Source organism: Pangasianodon hypophthalmus, chromosome 8, assembly GCF_027358585.1.
Source record: "Pangasianodon hypophthalmus isolate fPanHyp1 chromosome 8, fPanHyp1.pri, whole genome shotgun sequence".
Classification (NCBI taxonomy): Eukaryota; Metazoa; Chordata; class Actinopteri; order Siluriformes; family Pangasiidae; genus Pangasianodon; species Pangasianodon hypophthalmus.
The window spans coordinates 9,169,877-9,188,207 of record NC_069717.1 but is presented as its reverse complement, the minus strand read 5'-3'; the positions used below and the strand labels follow the sequence as shown (position 1 = coordinate 9,188,207).

At 37.7% G+C, this 18,331-nt stretch overlaps 1 protein-coding gene across 1 annotated transcript; it reads left to right on the top strand.

The window, feature by feature from the left end:
• Nucleotides 1-3,210: 3,210 nt before the first annotated feature.
• Nucleotides 3,211-17,335, top strand: peds1 (plasmanylethanolamine desaturase 1). The gene is made up of 6 exons (XM_053236160.1): nt 3,211-3,426; nt 9,043-9,162; nt 10,752-10,843; nt 11,237-11,381; nt 13,396-13,608; nt 13,850-17,335. Exons 1-6 carry the CDS (start codon nt 3,288-3,290, stop codon nt 13,969-13,971), a joined length of 831 nt encoding a protein of 276 aa, XP_053092135.1. The 5' UTR covers nt 3,211-3,287; the 3' UTR covers nt 13,972-17,335.
• The last annotated feature ends 996 nt before the right edge of the window (nt 17,336-18,331 follow it).

The following is an 18,331-nucleotide window of genomic DNA, read 5'->3' as shown; positions in this document are numbered from 1 at the left end:
AGAAGGTCATGAGTTCAAACCCCAGCTCTACCAGGCTGCCACTGCAGGGCCCTTGAGCCCTTAACCGTCAACTGCTCAGTTGTGTAAGTGAGATAAATGCAAGTTGCTCTGGATAAGGGCATCTGCCAAATTGCTGTAAATGTAAGCTGGTAAGTGCTGCATAAGTTTCTGAATTACTGTTACTAATGCTTCCTTGTGGACAAGTTATTTTCTGGAGAATAACACAAGAGTTGATCAGTTTATTCAAGAAATAAGGAAGCTGGCTGGCAAAGATGGTCTACCAGCTTGACCAGCTCAAGCCTGTGTTTTGGTAGTTTTGTGTACTCAGGAAGGAAGTCTCTGTTTAGTTCTGTACTTAACATTAATGATCCTAGGCAGTGAATGTAACCTATAGAGATACACTGTATAGTTGATGTTAAACATGGACTTGCATTATAATCTGAATAGATCTGCTACACTACACATTTCCAAAACACACAATGCCTACAGCTGGACACAAACAGACACTTTAAGGGTTGATTCAACATCGTAAAAATATAAAAAATCATTCAACACTGGGAACTTTGCTGTTTACATAGTCAGTAAATCCGAAAGTGTCCGTGAACTCCAAAGAGGTGGTCAGCGTTTGTCATTGTCTAAAAGACAGTTGCTACACTGACACCTGGCGGAGACTTTGCCTTACTGCAGGAAAACATCTAAATTCCCTGCAGAAATATCTAGCTTGTACCATCACGTTGCAAATTATATGCAAACTCCTTGCAAATTTAAGTTTTATTTGTTATGCTCTTATTTGTTATGATGTATTGTATATATTTATTTGCTCTATTGGACGTGACAATAAACAACACAATTTATTTTGAAATGGCATACTATTGTACTACTATGCCTATGCTACTGAACCTGTCGCAATGCAGTATCTAATACATAGTATGTAAAGACCTTGGATGTTTCCAGTACATTAAATACACCTGGATGACTTTTCAACTGTTCTTCCCTGCTGAAAGATCTGGATTAGTCTAACCTGCTACTGGGCAACTACTGGGCAATGTGGGCAAACTGGTAGAGCATCCTTAGCAGGAGGTAAATGCTGGTACTAATCAAGTCAAGTCAAGTGGCTTTATTGTCATTTCAACCATATACAGCTAGTTAGTGCACAGTGAAACGAAACATCATTCATCCAGGACCATGGTGCTACATAAAACAACACAGAACTACAAGAGACCACACATTTTACATAAAGTGCACGTGCAAACGTGTAAACAGCACAAGACAATTACACAAACATGTGTAAACAGCACAAGACAGTACGGTGACTACCAAAACAAGGGACTAAGGAAGTCAGTTGATTTTTTTTTTTAACTGGGCCCTTGGCTGCTGGAAAGAACCCCTCTGAGTGAGACTAAGAAATGTTAAAAATATAAAAAATAGTACATTAGTGAATAGGGTGCAGTTTTGGACATACCCATTTGTACAAGTGTATTATGGTTATTCTGTATTGCCTAATGCACACTGGACACTAACTTATTACAGTGCATTATGGGAGCCATGGATAGCCTCCAAAATAGTGTGCTGTAGTGAACATTTTAATGCTGGCTCACTTGTAGCCTATACTGCACACTGCACTGGTATAAACTGTATGCTACTAATGCTAAAATGAGTTGTTTTTAAGAAAATAACACAACAGTGGGCCAATTAGAAAATCTCCAACATCAGACTAGTCTAGTAATAATGAAGCTGAAAAATAACTTGGCATTTGATAAAGATGGTCTACCAGCTCGGCCTGTGTTTGGCAGCTGGTCAGACTAAGCTGGATTTCTCCACGAAGGTTATAATGGCTTATTTGATACAGAATAGAAAACATGATTTATTACAGTCATGGTATTATTTGCATTGCGCTCCTGTTCTAAAAGGTCAGACGGTTTTGCCTGCCTTAAAGCCTTTCTCTGCTGCCTCATTTTATTTTTTTTTTAAACACCCAAGGGTCAAACAGTTTGGGCTGCAGTAACTGTGAAAATCCTGTGCACAACAGTGAAACAGTCAAATTCTGAAAGTAAGGGTTTACAAGGAAACTGGACTGACAGATAGTCACATGGAGTACACTGTGATACATATTGCATAGTGTACTGCCTAGTGTACACTGTATAGTGTGTAGGATACAGGATATACCGGCGCAGTGTGCACTAAAGGCTACAAGTGAGCCAGCATTAAAATGTTCACTACAGTACAATATTTTGGAGGCTATCCATGGCTCCCATAATGCACTGTAATTAGTTAGTGTCAGTTGTGCATTAGGCAATACAGAATAACCAAAATACACTTGTACAAATGGGTACATCCGAAACTGCACCCCATTCACTAATGTACCATATATAGAGAGATAAATTCATAGGGATAAATTCACATAATTACAATATATTTTTTGTGAATCCATTTATTTCTGTAAAGCTGCTTTGTGACAATGTCCATTGTTAAAAGTGCTATACAAATAAAATTGAATTGAAAATTGAATTGAATATATATATATTGTTTGTATTGTATTGTGGTATTTTTGACATTTCTTAGTCTCACTCAGAGCTTAGTGAGAATATCTAATTCTCTAACGACACACACACACACACACACACACACACATACACATATACATGTATATATATATATATATATATATATATATATATATATATATATATATATATATATATGTATAATTCTACTCTTCAAATATTGGGCATATTATATGTGTACAGTAATATTTTGACTACTTATTAGAGACAGTGATTTTTAATTTATGAACCTTCCACTCACAGCACATTTTTATCAAAATTATCATTACATTCAAGTTGAAGATTTATTGGCCTACTCATTTTGGAGTTGGTGAGGTTTGGATTCAAATATAAGTGACCTGTCAATTACGTTAATAACTATAAGACCTCAATAATAAATATAATAACTTTGATAGTAAGGCGCTGTGCGTCACGCGCCCCAGTTTGAGAACCATGGCACTAATGAGCTGACACACGATACAGTGAATAGTGAATAGGGTGTGGTTTTTGGAGTGTCTTTTAACCGAAAGCTGCGTTCTGATTGGTGGAATTCGGGTGGGGTCATGAAACACGTCTAGAGCTTGGTGTAAGCTCATTGGCCAAGATTATTAACGGGAAGTCGATTGGTGATTGGATGACGCTACACGTGACCGTGAGGACTAGGGCGTGGTTTGTAGTTTGAGGAACTGATCCAGCTGGGTTGGCTTCCTCACCGGGGGAGAGTGAACTAAACCCGGAGCTAACATGACCAGCAACCCGAGAGAGCACGGGGCTGCGGAGGCAGAAAGTCAGGAGGGCGAGCTGAACTCTCCGGCCCGGGCTTCAGCCAGATGGGGTCCTCAACACGCAGGCGCTCGGGAGCTCGCAAATTTATACTCTCCAGGTGAGCGCGCAGGGTTGTGCTTAGCTCGATAGCCTAGCCTGTGACAGTTTTTCTGCTAATGAGGCTACTCGGGTGTTGGTGCTACAGAATGAGGACGAGTGACGAGTTTCACCTGCTCTGAAATGTGCACAACTTTCTGCTTCATACTCAGACTCGTAGTGTGTGTAAATATGTGGTGTTGTAAGTTAGTAGCTACTCGGTGAATGATTAGCAAATGTGAAGTGACGATGCGATGTGAAGTGACTTCCTGAATTGTAGATAAGTTAATAATATTGTGAGATGCTGTTGTGTTTGTGTATAATATTACACTGAGTCATCTGTAGCCATAACCCAGTTAACTGCTCCACTTCCATGTCACTTCCATATGATCTGCTGGGAGGGGCGCGCGTGCGTGCGTGCGTGCGTGTGTGTGTGTATGTGTGTATGTGACGGTGTGTGTGTGTTTGCTCAGCATCTCCATTACTCAGGCCATGGAGAGAATGTGTCACTTCCAGATTTTTTTTCGAGGGCGTAAATATCTTTCAGTGTTGTGCTCTCTTGCAGTGCTCAGCTTGTGTTTTCTTAAAGGTAGTTGTATTCAAATTGTTAGATGGATAGATGGATAAATAGATGGATGGAAACTTAATAGATCCCGAGGGAAATTGCAGCGTTACAGTAGCGGTGAAAACAAACATTTATAGGTAAACATTAATAAAATAAAGAAGCACAGTGCAAAAACAAACAAACAAAAAACAAAAAAAAAAAAACAAAAAACGAAATGTATTAATGCGCAGAGGGAGCTTATCTCTGTACAAAAAAAATTATAAACAATCTCTGTAAACAGTGCACTTAGATGTTGTGTAAATGTGCAAGAATGTGGAGGTAGTTTTAGTACTACAGCTACTACTCCTACTAATAATGATAACTACTGCTACTACTCCTACTAATAATGATTACTACTGCTACTACTCCTACTAATAATGATTACTACTGCTACTACTCCTACTAATAAATGATTACTACTGCTACTACTCCTACTAATAATGATTACTACTGCTACTACTCCTACTAATAATGATTACTACTGCTACTACTCCTACTAATAATGATAACTACTGCTACTACTCCTACTAATAATGATAACTACTGCTACTACTCCTACTAATAATGATAACTACTGCTACTACTCCTACTAATAATGATAACTACTGCTACTACTCCTACTAATAATGATTACTACTGCTACTACTCCTACTAATAATGATTACTACTGCTACTACTCCTACTAATAAATGATTACTACTGCTACTACTCCTACTAATAATGATTACTACTGCTACTACTCCTACTAATAATGATTACTACAGCTACTACTCCTACTAATAATGATTACTACTGCTACTACTCCTACTAATAATTATTACTACTGCTACTACTCCTACTAATAATGATTACTACAGCTACTACTCCCACTAATAATTATTACTACTGCTACTACTCCTACTAATAATGATTACTACTGCTACTACTCCCACTAATAATTATTAGTACTGCTTCTACTCCTGCTACTACAGCTGCTACTACAGCAACTACTACTAATGATAAATACTACTCATACTACTATTACTACTACTACTAATAATATAATTACTACTAAAAATAATAATTACTACTCCTACTCGTCCTCCTCCTCCTACTACTACTACTACTAATAATAATTACTCCTCCTCCTCCTACTACTGCAGCTACTACTACTAATAATAATTGCTACTACTAATTACTACTGCTGCTGCTGCTACTGCTACTATGACAAGCTGTGTTTTTGTGTTATTCATTTCAAAAGAGAGAAAAAGAGATGCCCATTTACTTTTCCACAACATTAAATGTAACAATAAATGGATAAAAAGTCTCACTCATTGTTACTTAATTAAGAAAAAAATGGAATTGTTGGCAAGTTGCTGTGGGCCTCCCACTTATTTTGCCTCCTCTCAGTTGTAAAAAGGTTTGCATTTTTGTGATATCTCTGCTATAACTCTAAATCCTATGAATGGTCTCCTTCAAGTAAGCTCTTGAAAGTGGGAGGGTCATAACAAAACGTCTTTTGAAAATAGATTGGATTGTTGTCTTGTCAGGAGATTTAAATTTTTGTCAGGAGATTGTAAATTAGAGGTGCATTTCCTTTTCTTTCATTCAAATGCATTATGTGGGCAATACTTTCTTTTGCCTTCAACTGTTCATGGGCTGTTCTGTTATAAACAGAGTAGCGCACACAGCAGTTCAGCTTTCTGTAGCATGTGATAGAAAGTGAGAATCTCATTGAACTCAAAAACAAACAAACAAAAAAAAAAAAAACAAAGGCCAAGACCAGAACATGTGACAGTCTTTATTGAGAGTAGTCAACTGAGAGTTTTTGGACAATTAGTGTGCCAAATATATGTTTTGTGTTTATATGCTTGTGTATTGTATGAGCGTTACAAGATGTATGCTAGTATATTGCTAGTTAAATAAAATTTAGAAATTATTATAAGTTAGAGTGTTGAATTCTTTGTAATAAACTTTCAACCTTTTTTTTCAGTACTACTAGGATGGTGCTTCATCTGAAGAATTTTAGATATGTACCTACTAAATTCATTATGGAATGGACGAAGTCATGAGGCGTGTGAGTGAGAGAGAGAGAGAAATAACGTGCTGTGTGTCTTTTCCATCACAGAGCACAGTACACATGCAAATGCTGAAATGGCTCTTTTTTTTTTTTTCCCCCAACCAAAGTTCAGCCACAAACCTGACACATTGATGATATCTGCAACCCTGAGGTTGTAGAGTTTCAGAACCTGGATTTTGATATGTTTAATAGCCGTGTGTGTGTGTGTGTGTGTGTATGTTCTTCACAAACATATGCGCTCTGAAATGCAACATACAGAATAAGTGAGAAGTGACCTGTATTGTGATTAGCGGTCACTACCAACATTGTACTTTTCAGCATTCAGCCATGTTGGTGTGGAACAAAAAACTTGTCTGACCAGCGTGTGTATTATTATTATGCTCTCTTGTTGGCGCTCATCCCAGGTCCTTTTCCCCTGCAGCCATATCACACATGATGAAGAAAATGATTTAAAACAAATGTGCACAGTGAATGCACATAGATGTCTCTGTCCTAGCCGTGTGACAAATGGAAACGAGCAACAGAGCGTAGGGAAATAAAACCTTGTTTTTGCTTCAACAGGAACATTTCTAAGAACCATTTGAGATAAAGTTCTGAAGACTCTAAAGATTGATTTTTCAGAATAGTAGCTTTTTGCAGGTTATCCATCAAAAAAGGTGACTATAAATATGAAACCAATGACTATAAATATGAAAAACATAACAGTGGTTAAAATATGATGCAAAATGCCTGACACCCTCTAGAGTTGTGGTCTTCAATCTTGTCCACAAAGGGACGGTGTGGCTGCAGGCTTTCATTCCAGTCAAATAGGGGGCACAGTTGCTAGTCACAACCCACCCCAACCGCGCACACTCACACACACACACACACACACACACACACACACACACACACACACACACACAAGCTAATGAAATACTAGCTGAACGAACATGTCATGTTACAATAGTCCACTTGTTTTTTTTCCCCCACAGTAATTGTGTCCAAAGTGCAAAGATTTACCCGTACAACAATACCCCCCCCCCCTTTTTTTTTTTAACAATAAATGTGTTCATTGGAAATCATTGGATGATGTTTATTAGTGCACGGTTGAAAAGCTGGAATGATGAGCCATGCTGACAGTCACGTATCGGTAACACGCAGGTACATCCTGTTACCTGAGCATGTATTTCCAGCTATTATCACGGTAAAAAAATATTTGTCTGTCTCAAAGCAAAGCTCTCTTTGCTGTACAGGGAGTTGTCACTCACTTGTCTAATTAAAAGTTTTGAGAGTAAAATGTCAATTTAGGGTATGCTTGTCCTTTAAAAAAAACCCTAAGTTTTAGTATTCAGGCACTGCGAATGCTCCTGGAATGAAGAGCAGGCATGTCCCTATACAAATATGTGGGTCTGCATCACATACCACTACCCATGAAAGTGGGAATGAAAGTTCCTCTGGAGGTTATGGAGGGCTGATTAGTAAAATTCTATATGAGATGTTAAAAAAAAAAAAAAAAAAGTAATGATTTGGAAATTAAAGTAGGCATATCTCACAGGATAAACTATTTCGTATGATGCAATAGTAATGTTTTAATAGAAGCTCACATCTCAACACAGCAGAGTGTGCCAAGCTTTAGTGAAAATACACAGAATTATGAGTGGCAGTAATGTACAGCACAAACACAAGTGTGTGTTATACTATTATATTATACTCTATATATTAAAGGTTCTCATACTTTTTACACTCAGGGACCACTTTGACTTCACAGACCCCCTGAGTACAATTTGGTTTTCAAACAAACTATTAAAAAATTAGGCACATTATTTGAATAATATTTTGGTTACTTATTATAGCGAGAGAGTATATTTTATTCCTGAACATCCCACCCATGGAACCAGATCATTAGCTTGCAGTTGACATTTTTTATAATCAAAATAACTTTGATAATGGTGGGTTATAATTTCCCACACTGTTTAAAAAAAAACAAACAAACAAACAAACAAAAAAAACATAGTCCCCCTAGCCATGCTTCATGGACCCTACTGTGAGAACCATGGCTATATAGGGCTACCTAATTTAAGGTAAATTCCAGCTAATTAATGATCATAAAACTGATTGTGGGTAAAGAAAAAAAAAACCTGAAACATTTAATTTCAGTGGTATTGCTTTTAAATGCGCCAGAAACTTAGCCACTACTGATGATTTGTGTGTTAGCTGAGAACCATCTCCCGCTAGTAAGATTCTGAGACCAGTGGTTTAAACAAATCAATGATCTGAACTAATTCCAGCTCAATCTCATGTGGGATCATGTGTAATTAATCTAGCTGAGCCGTACCAAACCTGGATCCTACTCTCCTGCAGAACCTGATGATTGTCTCGTGGATCTTTTAAGCTACTGAGAAGGAAATAGATAGTCTGAGCTAACTTGTTGAAATCCTCTAAAGGATTAGATCTTTGTTTTGTTGTTGTGCAGCAGGTTGCCAGGTGTCCTGATGCTGAAGAGCTGAATTACATGCAGGAGTGTAGGCCTGAAAGGAGCGAGGAGCGGCACTCACTGAAAATGAACAAAAGAGCAAAACGCTTGGGTTTGATTATTTCTGTGACTGTAGTAGAGTGACAGATTTGACCCTCACAAAGAGAACCAGTGGGAGATGCGCAGTGACCTCGTAGTGTTTTTCCTTCGTGGGTATGAATGGCTCTTTGTATAGTGATTATAGTCAAACAATTCTCTTGCTCAGTGATCTGAGTGAGAAAGAGGAAAGGGGATGCAGAAATTGAGTTACAGGGAAAAGGGCAGAGATATTAACCCATTAGAAGCTCACATACACACTCACACACACCCATATACAACTGGTTATAGAAACACAGGGTGTGTTTATGTGTAACCATATTAGAGAAACATGCTGACACAAATAAAGGGAGGACATTTGAGGTATATTATGTGTGAGTCACTCTGTCTCTCTCTCTCTCTCTCCCTCTTTCTCTCTAATTAGGTAAGAGGTGTCAGGAATGGATCAGTGTTATTCTCTGTTTCACGCTCATGGCCTTTAATTTCTTTTACCTCCTCGCCCACTTCCACCTGGGCCACGTCTGGCACATCCTTCTGGGAATTGGTGAGTTACGCACACACTCGCACACGCGCACACACATGCAAGATCACACAATGGACTAACAAACATGCCTGTGCTGTACTAATCACCCAGTATGACTCAGCACACACAATTGTGTCCATGTAAGCAGCTAGACTGAAACTCTAGACTTGAATTGGGTAGGCATGTATATTTAGAACATTGTCAGAGTCTCCAGTGTCCTCATACAGTGACAGATTTTTGCAGGAGGAGGCAGGTTGTATTTTTGACATAATATCAAAATGTAGTTTCCATGATGCAACCTGTAACACAGTTACATGAAGTGTAAAACGTAATGTGTGCCCTAGGGTTGCATATTACTAGCTAAAATAATAATTATGATATTTATAGTTATTTATCAGAAATGTTCAGCTAATTTAAGAACAGAAAGTTTGTCATTTCATCATTCAAAATGAAAATAAAACAGCCTTTTCTTTTATGTTATACATTGTAAGCTGGTAAAAACCTTTCTTAAAATCTACAAATCTGGAAACAAGACTGGACCTATAAACATAGTTAGACCCCATAGTACACAGTCAAACAGCCAGTTAAACTATTTGAACTGGAAGCTCATTAAGTAAAAAAAAAAAAATAGCTACTGTATTTGGCTAAATTCAGATAAGATTAGCCAAACTTAACAGTTTTATGAGTAAGTATCTTCAGCTATTAGAAATGGATTCTTTATGACTCGTAGTGTACCGCTACCACATTAATTTTTTTCTTCCCCAGTATAAAAAGATTTTGATCAACTACTTCTACCACTGAATTAACACCATTAAAAGATTGCAATGAATCATTGCAAGCTAGTTGTGCTTACAGTACTTTACTGTAAATATGTTTTGCAGTTGTTAACTGTAAAATTTACAATACTTTATTGGCAACCCAGGTTGCCAGTAAAATAATGTAAAATCTACAGTATATTTTTTACGGTGTAAAATATTCCCATTAGGCTGACAGAACAAATGTCTTTCTGTTTTTCAAAATATGCATTGTTTTACAAAATCGGCTCTGAATAACTGCATGACCTCAGTTGCATATGTAATTACATCAGATCTCTAGTCATGGAGCAATTTATTAATTAAATATAAAATTCTAAACACGATATTAAGCTACATGTATTATGAGCCACACTGAATCTCAAATAACATGTGTAGCTGTATAATTTCCAGTGTGCCTCCTCCTGTGTAAAAATCCGAATAGGTTGTTGCGGAAATGTTCAGGAGAGAATCTGCATTACAGAATCCTGCATCTTTTCCCCCCGTCCTTATCAAATATAGTTGATAATGTTTGATTATGTCTAATTAAATCAGTCGTAATCCCATTAATATGCATTTAACTGTGTAGCCCATGTTCAGCAACATTTGTGCAAAGACACAATAGGACTAAAATGACTAAATTCACAATGGCAATAACTTGAACAGTGACAGAATCTGATTTATCTTGTACTATTTCTAGTTATTTTAAATATAGGGCCTGTTGTCATGGAGATGCTGGGTCATTGAAGCTAGCATATAAGAGACCTTTACCATACAGACTCTTATTATACTTGTGTGTGTGTGTGTGTGTGTGTACAGTGGCAGGAATCCTTACTGCAGACTTTGCCTCTGGGCTGGTCCACTGGGGGGCTGACACGTGGGGGTCTGTGGATCTGCCCATCTTTGGAAAGGTATGGAGATGGACAGACAGGACTTCACTTTTCTACTCTACTATAAATGTACTTAAAAATAAATCTACATTAACAGGGACAGAAAAGTGCCAAGAGCTGTGAACTGGCCATTTGAAAGGAACACAGTTCTCATTAATATACTTAATGTTCTGTGTAGCTGCAGAGAACAACAGCAAGGTGTGCCCTGCTTCTCCGTCTTTTAAATCATTCAGGTGTTGAGGGGACATAAAATTTTTAACACTGTCAGAAAGATACAGTTGATCTTTGATGAGCTCTGTTTTCATTTCAGGAGAGTGCAGAGTGAGAATTTTGTTTTTATGAACAGTGTGCTGTGTTCTGTCTCGGTGGAGCAGGTTACCAGGATTCACAGTTTCTCGCTCTCTCCTCCCGCAGGCATTCATCCGTCCATTTCGGGAACATCATATTGATCCCACAGCCATCACACGGCATGATTTCATAGAGACGAACGGTGATAACTGCATGCTGACAATCATTCCCCTGGCTAATATGGCCTACAACTTCCACACTCTGACACCAGGTAAGGCAGATAACGACTATACATTGGGAACACTGTTACACATTTTGCTCATAGTAACCAATTTTAATGAACTTAAAATGCAAATATAAGGCAAAACAATGCCCACAGATGTAGTTATAATAATGTTTAGTCCTCATAACCTCTACTGATTATGTTAATTATATGATGTTCCATAAGTAATGATATACAGTACCTTGCGAAAGTACTCACCCCCTTGGTGTTTTCCTGTTTTGTTGCATTACAACCTGGAATAAAATTTTTTTTGGGGGGGTTTGTACCCTTTGATTTACACCACATTCCTACCACTTTGAAGGTGCAAAATATTTTTTGATTGTGAAACCAACAATAATTAAGACAAAAAAACAGAAATCTTGAGTGTGCATAAGTATTCAAAGTCAATACTTTCTGGAGCCACTTTTTGCTGCAATTACATTGGCAAGTCTCTTAGGGTATGTTTCTATAAGTTTAGCACATCTAGCCACTTGGATTTTTTTGGCCATTCTTCAAGGCAAAACTGCTCCAGCTCCTTCAAGTTAGATGGGTTGTGTTGGTTACAGCAATCTTCAAGTCAGTTCTCAATTGGATTGAGGTCTGGGCTTTGACTAGGCCATTCCAAGAAATTTAAATGTTTGTATTTAAACCATTCCACTGTAGCTTTAGCAGTATGTTTAGGGTCATTGTCCTGCTGGAAGGTGAACCTCTGTCCCAGTCTCAAATCTCTGGCAGACTGAAACAGGTTTTCCACAAGAATTGCCCTGCATTTAATACCATCCATCTTTCCTTCAATCCTGACCAGTTTTCCAGTTCCTGCTGATGAAAAGCATCCCTAGAGCATGATGCTGCCACCAGCATGCTTCACTGTGGGAATGGTGTTCTCGGGGTGATGGGAAATGCTGGGTTTGCGCCACATATAGCATTTCCCACAATGGCCAAAAAGTCTCATCTGACCAGAGAGCCTTCTTCCACGTGTTTATGTCCACCACATGCTGTTTGGCAAACTTCAAACCTGTTTTCTTATTTTTTTTCTTTTCGCAATAGTTTTTTGCTCCATGGGATGTTCAAAGTTTGGGATTGTTTTTTTATAACCTAACCCTGCTCCATACTTCCCCATAGTTTTGTCTCTGACCTGTTTTGAGAGCTCCTTGGTCTTCATGTTGCTTGCTTAGTGGTGTTGCAGACTCAGGAGGCTTTCAGAACAGGTGTATTTATGCTGACATCATTATGTGACTTCTGAAGTTGATTGTTTGGACCAGATCTTATTTAGGGGTTTCATATCAAAGGGTGTGAATACATATGCATTCACAACTTTTCAGTTTTTAATTTTTCTTTTTTTTTTTTTAAACAAGGTATTTTTTCATTTCACTTCAACAATTTGGGCAATTTTCTTAGGTCCATTACATAATATCCAAATAAAAATCCATTTTAATTGAGCAATGATGTTTTTAATTAAAGCTTGTTACCAAGAAACCTAAAAAGTGCCACATCCTCTCTGTTAAAGACTTTCCCATTGTGGTAAACTTAAAGGAACAGCTTTACCTCTGACTGTTCCAAAGCACTGACACTGGAGACTCCTTACAAAATTCTAGGTCTACTTACACAAAACACCACCATACCAACAATTATATTTTTTTCTATGTTAAATAACAACACCTTTTATTATTTATTTATTATTATTAGACTTAGATTATCTGGAGCATCCGCCATACAAGTGCATGTGAACAAGCACAATTTTGGACCAAAGTGGGTTTGAAAATACCACTGTGCTGGCAGATTTAGAAAGTCACACTCCCTATTGCATGTCTCTACCCACTTTAGCACATTCAAAAATAGCAGCTGGGCAAGGGGGGGAAATGGCTCAGGCCCAAACAAATAAGCAAAATGTCAGCCTTACACCATAAAGTTACAGGTGCACCAGTACAAAAATAAAACCCACAGACTCCATGAATTTATTCTGCCATACAAGCACCACAGCCATAATGTCTCAGCTCCTTTCTTGCTCTCTTTTTTTTTTCAGTGGAGATTTATCATATCTTCCCCTGGTACTGCTACCTATATTCTTTGGCCATCTTTGTGACACTGACCAATCAGATCCATAAGTGGTCTCACACCTATTTTGGGCTGCCACGCTGGGTCACTTTGTTGCAGGACTGCCACATCATCCTCCCTCGCAAACACCACAGAGTTCATCATGTAGCGCCTCACGAGACCTATTTCTGCATTACTACAGGTACACATACACACACACACACACACAACTTTATCTCCAAAATTACATAATTACATTCCTTTAAACAATGAACATATTGTACTGTTTATTTCCTGTATAAAATGTGAGAGATTTTTTGCACATGGTTAACATGCACGCTATGTAATGTACTATAACACTATAACTTATTGAGTTGTGTCGTGTGTGTGTGTGTGTGTGTGTGTGTGTGTGTGTGTGTGTGTGTGTGTGTATATATATACAGGCTGGTTGAACTACCCACTGGAGAAGATTGGCTTCTGGAGGAATCTGGAGGACATCATCCAGAGCCTGACAGGAGAGAAGCCCAGATCAGATGACTTGAAATGGGCCCAGAAAACCCAGTAATGTTCCTCTGGTGCCAGCGTCCCTCTCCTACCTCATACCTCTGCACAGAGGTCCAGCCTCCATCTCCTCCTCATTCAGCTCCACAGCACTGACCCAGCCAATGGGCATGATAAGAACTGAATAATGCTGATAATGCAAAAGCTTCCAGCCCACAGAGAGAAGAAAGGAGGAGAGAAGTGGAGAGTGTGTTTGCAAGCAATACTTCTCTGCACTTCTCATCCAGCAACAGCTCTCAAATCTGTTTTTATACTCACTGGTTTTCTCCCTTTTTCCTGCACAAAGAAGCCATTTTACCTCTGTCATAGGGGAACTAAGCATCCAAAAATGCCCTGTTGAAAAACTTGAAACCTGAAGCAAAATGAAAAATCCACATTTTTTAAATACTTGAACAGTGAGCTGCAGTTCAAACAGATGCCTTTAAAAAACGACAAAAAAAAACCCTGCTCACAGATTTTTGCAAACTGACTACTCTGATTAACTCTAGGACTGCTCGTCTCTCAACATTTCAGTCTGCAGTGAGGAAACCACCTCTTTCCTGGCCCATCTCTTTTTACTGACATCGTGGCTCGTTATAATGGAGGGCTGGAACCGGTGTCTTCACCTGTTGCTGATGTCTGAACAGACAAAGCCGTTGAATATGCAGTCTTTCCTCAGTCCGCCTTACTTATGCAGTACATGCAGCAGAGACAGTTCACTCTGGACTCTCACACACACACATTCACACACACACTCCATAATTTACACTTTTCACTCCTCAATTTACACTTTACACTCCACATGTACTCCATACAAAATCTTTGGCTTGTGAATCATACAAGCTTTTGTTACAGTATGTTTCTCCACATTGTTACACATTGATAATGAAAGTTTTTTTTTTTTTTTTTTTTTTTTTTTTTGCACAACCACTTTCTTTCTCTCCAGTTAATGTTCTGGCTCTACCTATGGCTCTACCAAACACATAAAAACGACCTATTTGTAATGGTTACTTGTGTTCTAAACTGAATTATCGTTGGGAGTTTTAAGAGCTAAGCAGATCCTAAATCTAATTACAATTTAGATGCATAGGAAAGACTTGTGTAGACTTATTTATATAATCTTATTTTTCTTGTCTTAAACGATCAATTAAACATAGTTCAGCATGGCTGCTTAGTTGGATGATACTGTGTCTTTACACAGTCGTTACATGCCCGTCGCTCGTGTGAGAGACAGAAGGTTTTAGATCAGTTTCAGCATGTTAAGCTGCCCTCAAGAATATTATAACACTTCCAACAGCTAGTTATAAAGCCATTTATAATGGCTCTCTAACTGGAGAATGTGTACAAATTGACCAAAAGAATATTAATCATTATCATATTGTAGTTTTTGAATAACGTCAATATCAAGCAACGCTTAACACTGAGTTACTAACCTAGTCACTCGCCTTATTCCACTGGTTTGTTCTCAGTATGTATTGAGACTGTAAGCTATGTGTATATTCTCTGCACAAAATTATGTTTTGTAATAGTTTACTACTTGCCATGAACAGACTACCCAGCTTTGCTTGATTTAGGGAAAAAATAGGATAAATATAGTTGTTTTTTTCTGGAGAAGTATATATATGAATTAGCTAGTGCTGGTCAGAATTCCTCCTTACAACCACGCTCTTTAAGATTATTACTTGAAATTATATGAATTTATAATGATATAATGAGTGATGTGTCTAGAAGGAATAGCTTTCTTGTATAAACAAGGTATTATATTAAAAAAATTACGAACGCTTGATTTTTTTTTTTTTGTCCAAAGGTGTTTTATTTGAGCCATTTTTTAATTTTTAGTCTTTGTCAGCTCTTGATTTTGTCCTCCTGTACTTTAACAAATTGTGATTAATTGAGTGTAGTCCTCCGTTTAGACCTTTTCCAATCTGTCCGTGAGAGTCAAATATTAAACTTTGTCTGGTCAAATGGAAAAAAAAATCTAACAAACAAATGTGTAATATGGTAATAGGGTGCTTCCTATGTATGAAATGTTCAATCATATGCCAGTATGCCAAATTTTTAAAGCTCTAGTCTTTGAATAATCTTTTTTTTTTTTTTTTTGTTATGGGGCAGTATACAGAAGTATTTAATTAGTACTGTTGGATATGTGATGGGTCAACACTTTAAAAGGTCATTAAGTATAAAGGTGTCAAATTATATGGAGCATAAGAACAACTGCCAGGATGTTTTTTTTTTTTATTTTCAAAAATGATTTGTGAAATGTGCACATTTTCAGACATTTTTTTTACATTGTTTTTCTGTAGTATTTTTTTCAAGTATGGGTTTGTAAATTAAACTTTAAGTGTGGTGTTTTCATCATTTGATACTGATTTGAGATTATTTAACTTGATTGGCATGTTGTAGTGTGTTTAGACTGGTGTTATTTTAAGCCATGGAAAACTGAAAGGGGTAAATGCACAATTTTTCTCAGTAAAGCACTTCTAGCTACGGCAGTAGAAAGGAATATTCGCACAGAAATTCCGTGAACTGGAGCTGTGTTTTTATTTTGTGAATAATCTAGTCATACATTCATGTTGGATCCCATGTAAAAATCCATATGAATTTGATAATCTTTGGGTCATAATCTCCCAATAGGTCAACAGTATGAAAATGTAGAAAAAACTGTTTAAATGCCTTGGTTGGAACAGTCTGTCAGTAGTAATGGTGTGTAAGTGACTTGTGACTGTGCGTGTTACAGTCTTTGAGGTTCCATGTTACGACTGTATAGCTGTTGCATTGGATTTATAACCTGCAGGAATTTTATTAACTTGCCCATGAAGTGTCAAAACGTTTGCCTGTTGTTGTCTGAAGTTATTATTATGTTAATATTATTATTGAGGTGTACTAAACTGGCTACTTTTATCACTTTAGGTATGTTGGACGATCTTATGATGGTGCTCAGACAAACACTAAAACGAACAAAAGCAAAATTTTAATGTCAGTGTCCATTTATTCACTTTCACAAGCATAGGGGTAAAAATAATTGGATGTCATTATTATTATTATTATTATTATTATTTTTAATTTTATTTGATTGTACATGTCCTGTCTTGATGTATTTGGCTTGAAGATTATGTAACAGAAGGCAGCAGTTCAAAGTAGGTAACTAGTATGTCTGTAGCACTTTCGTATTTGATGTCACACGCCTCAAGGTCTCAGATTAGTTAACACGATTCAAGTTTTGTTCTGCGACAGTTTCATGTGGATTTGGTTGAAGTGGGTTTTGTGACGGTCAACTTAAATATCAAAAATAATGCCTTGATGCCTTTCTGTTGTCTCCCAATAGGAAGACTTTAATGTTACATGTATATATTATATTTATAATGAAATTAATAAACTATCAGATATAATCATTGTGTAGTTTTTTTAATATTAATTTTTGACATTGGTGATTGGTAGTACATGAATTTTTAAAAAATCAGCTGACGATCTGTGTAAGTTAAAGGCAAAACAAACAGTGGGGTGTCCATGTTTTAGGCATGTGGTAGCAAAACGTGAGGTTGATGGTGTTCAACTAAGTATGTACATCATTTGCAGACTTACTTGTTTCCTTGTGCAAAATGAACAATCACATAATGCCACTGATGTAATGCCTTCATATTTGCTCTAATGCTCTCATTACTGAAGGGATTTAGTCAAAATACATACAACACTACAATGATTAGTAACATCTATATGAGCTGCACACAGAAAAAGTGGTTCCTCAGGGTTCTTTGGTTAGTTGAGGGTTCTTAGATTCAGAAAGATTCTACTTCTCTGAAAGGGAAAGCTTCTTTCCTATGTAGAATTGTATACATATTCCCCAGAAAGACATATGGAAGAAAGCTTTAGGATAGAACCTTTTCTTTTTCCTAAGAGGGCTGAATAAGCAATTTATCCTGTCAGGGTTGCAGTAGATCTGGAGCCTTTCCATGGAGCACTGGGCACAAGGTGGGAGAATTCACCCAGGATGGGATGCCAGTCCATCGCAGCATGTTCACACACTCGCACTTCGAGGCAGTTTAGCGTAGCCAATCGACCTACTTGCATGTATTTCAGGGTTGGAGGAAACTGGAGAACCTGGAGGAAACCCATGCGAACACAGGGAAAACAGGGGAAGTGGTAGCTTGGTGGTTAAGATGTTGGACTCCTGATCAGACGGTTGAGAGTTCAAATCCCGGCACCATCAAGCTGCCACTACTGGGTCTTTGAGCAAGGCCCTTAAGCCTGCTCAGTTGCATAAATGAGATAATTGTAAGTTGCCTTGGATAAGGGCATCTGCCAAATGCCATAAATGTAAATGTGAAACTCCACAGAGACAGGAAGCCAGGGTGTCCTGGAGCTGTGAAGCTGCAACATCACCTGAT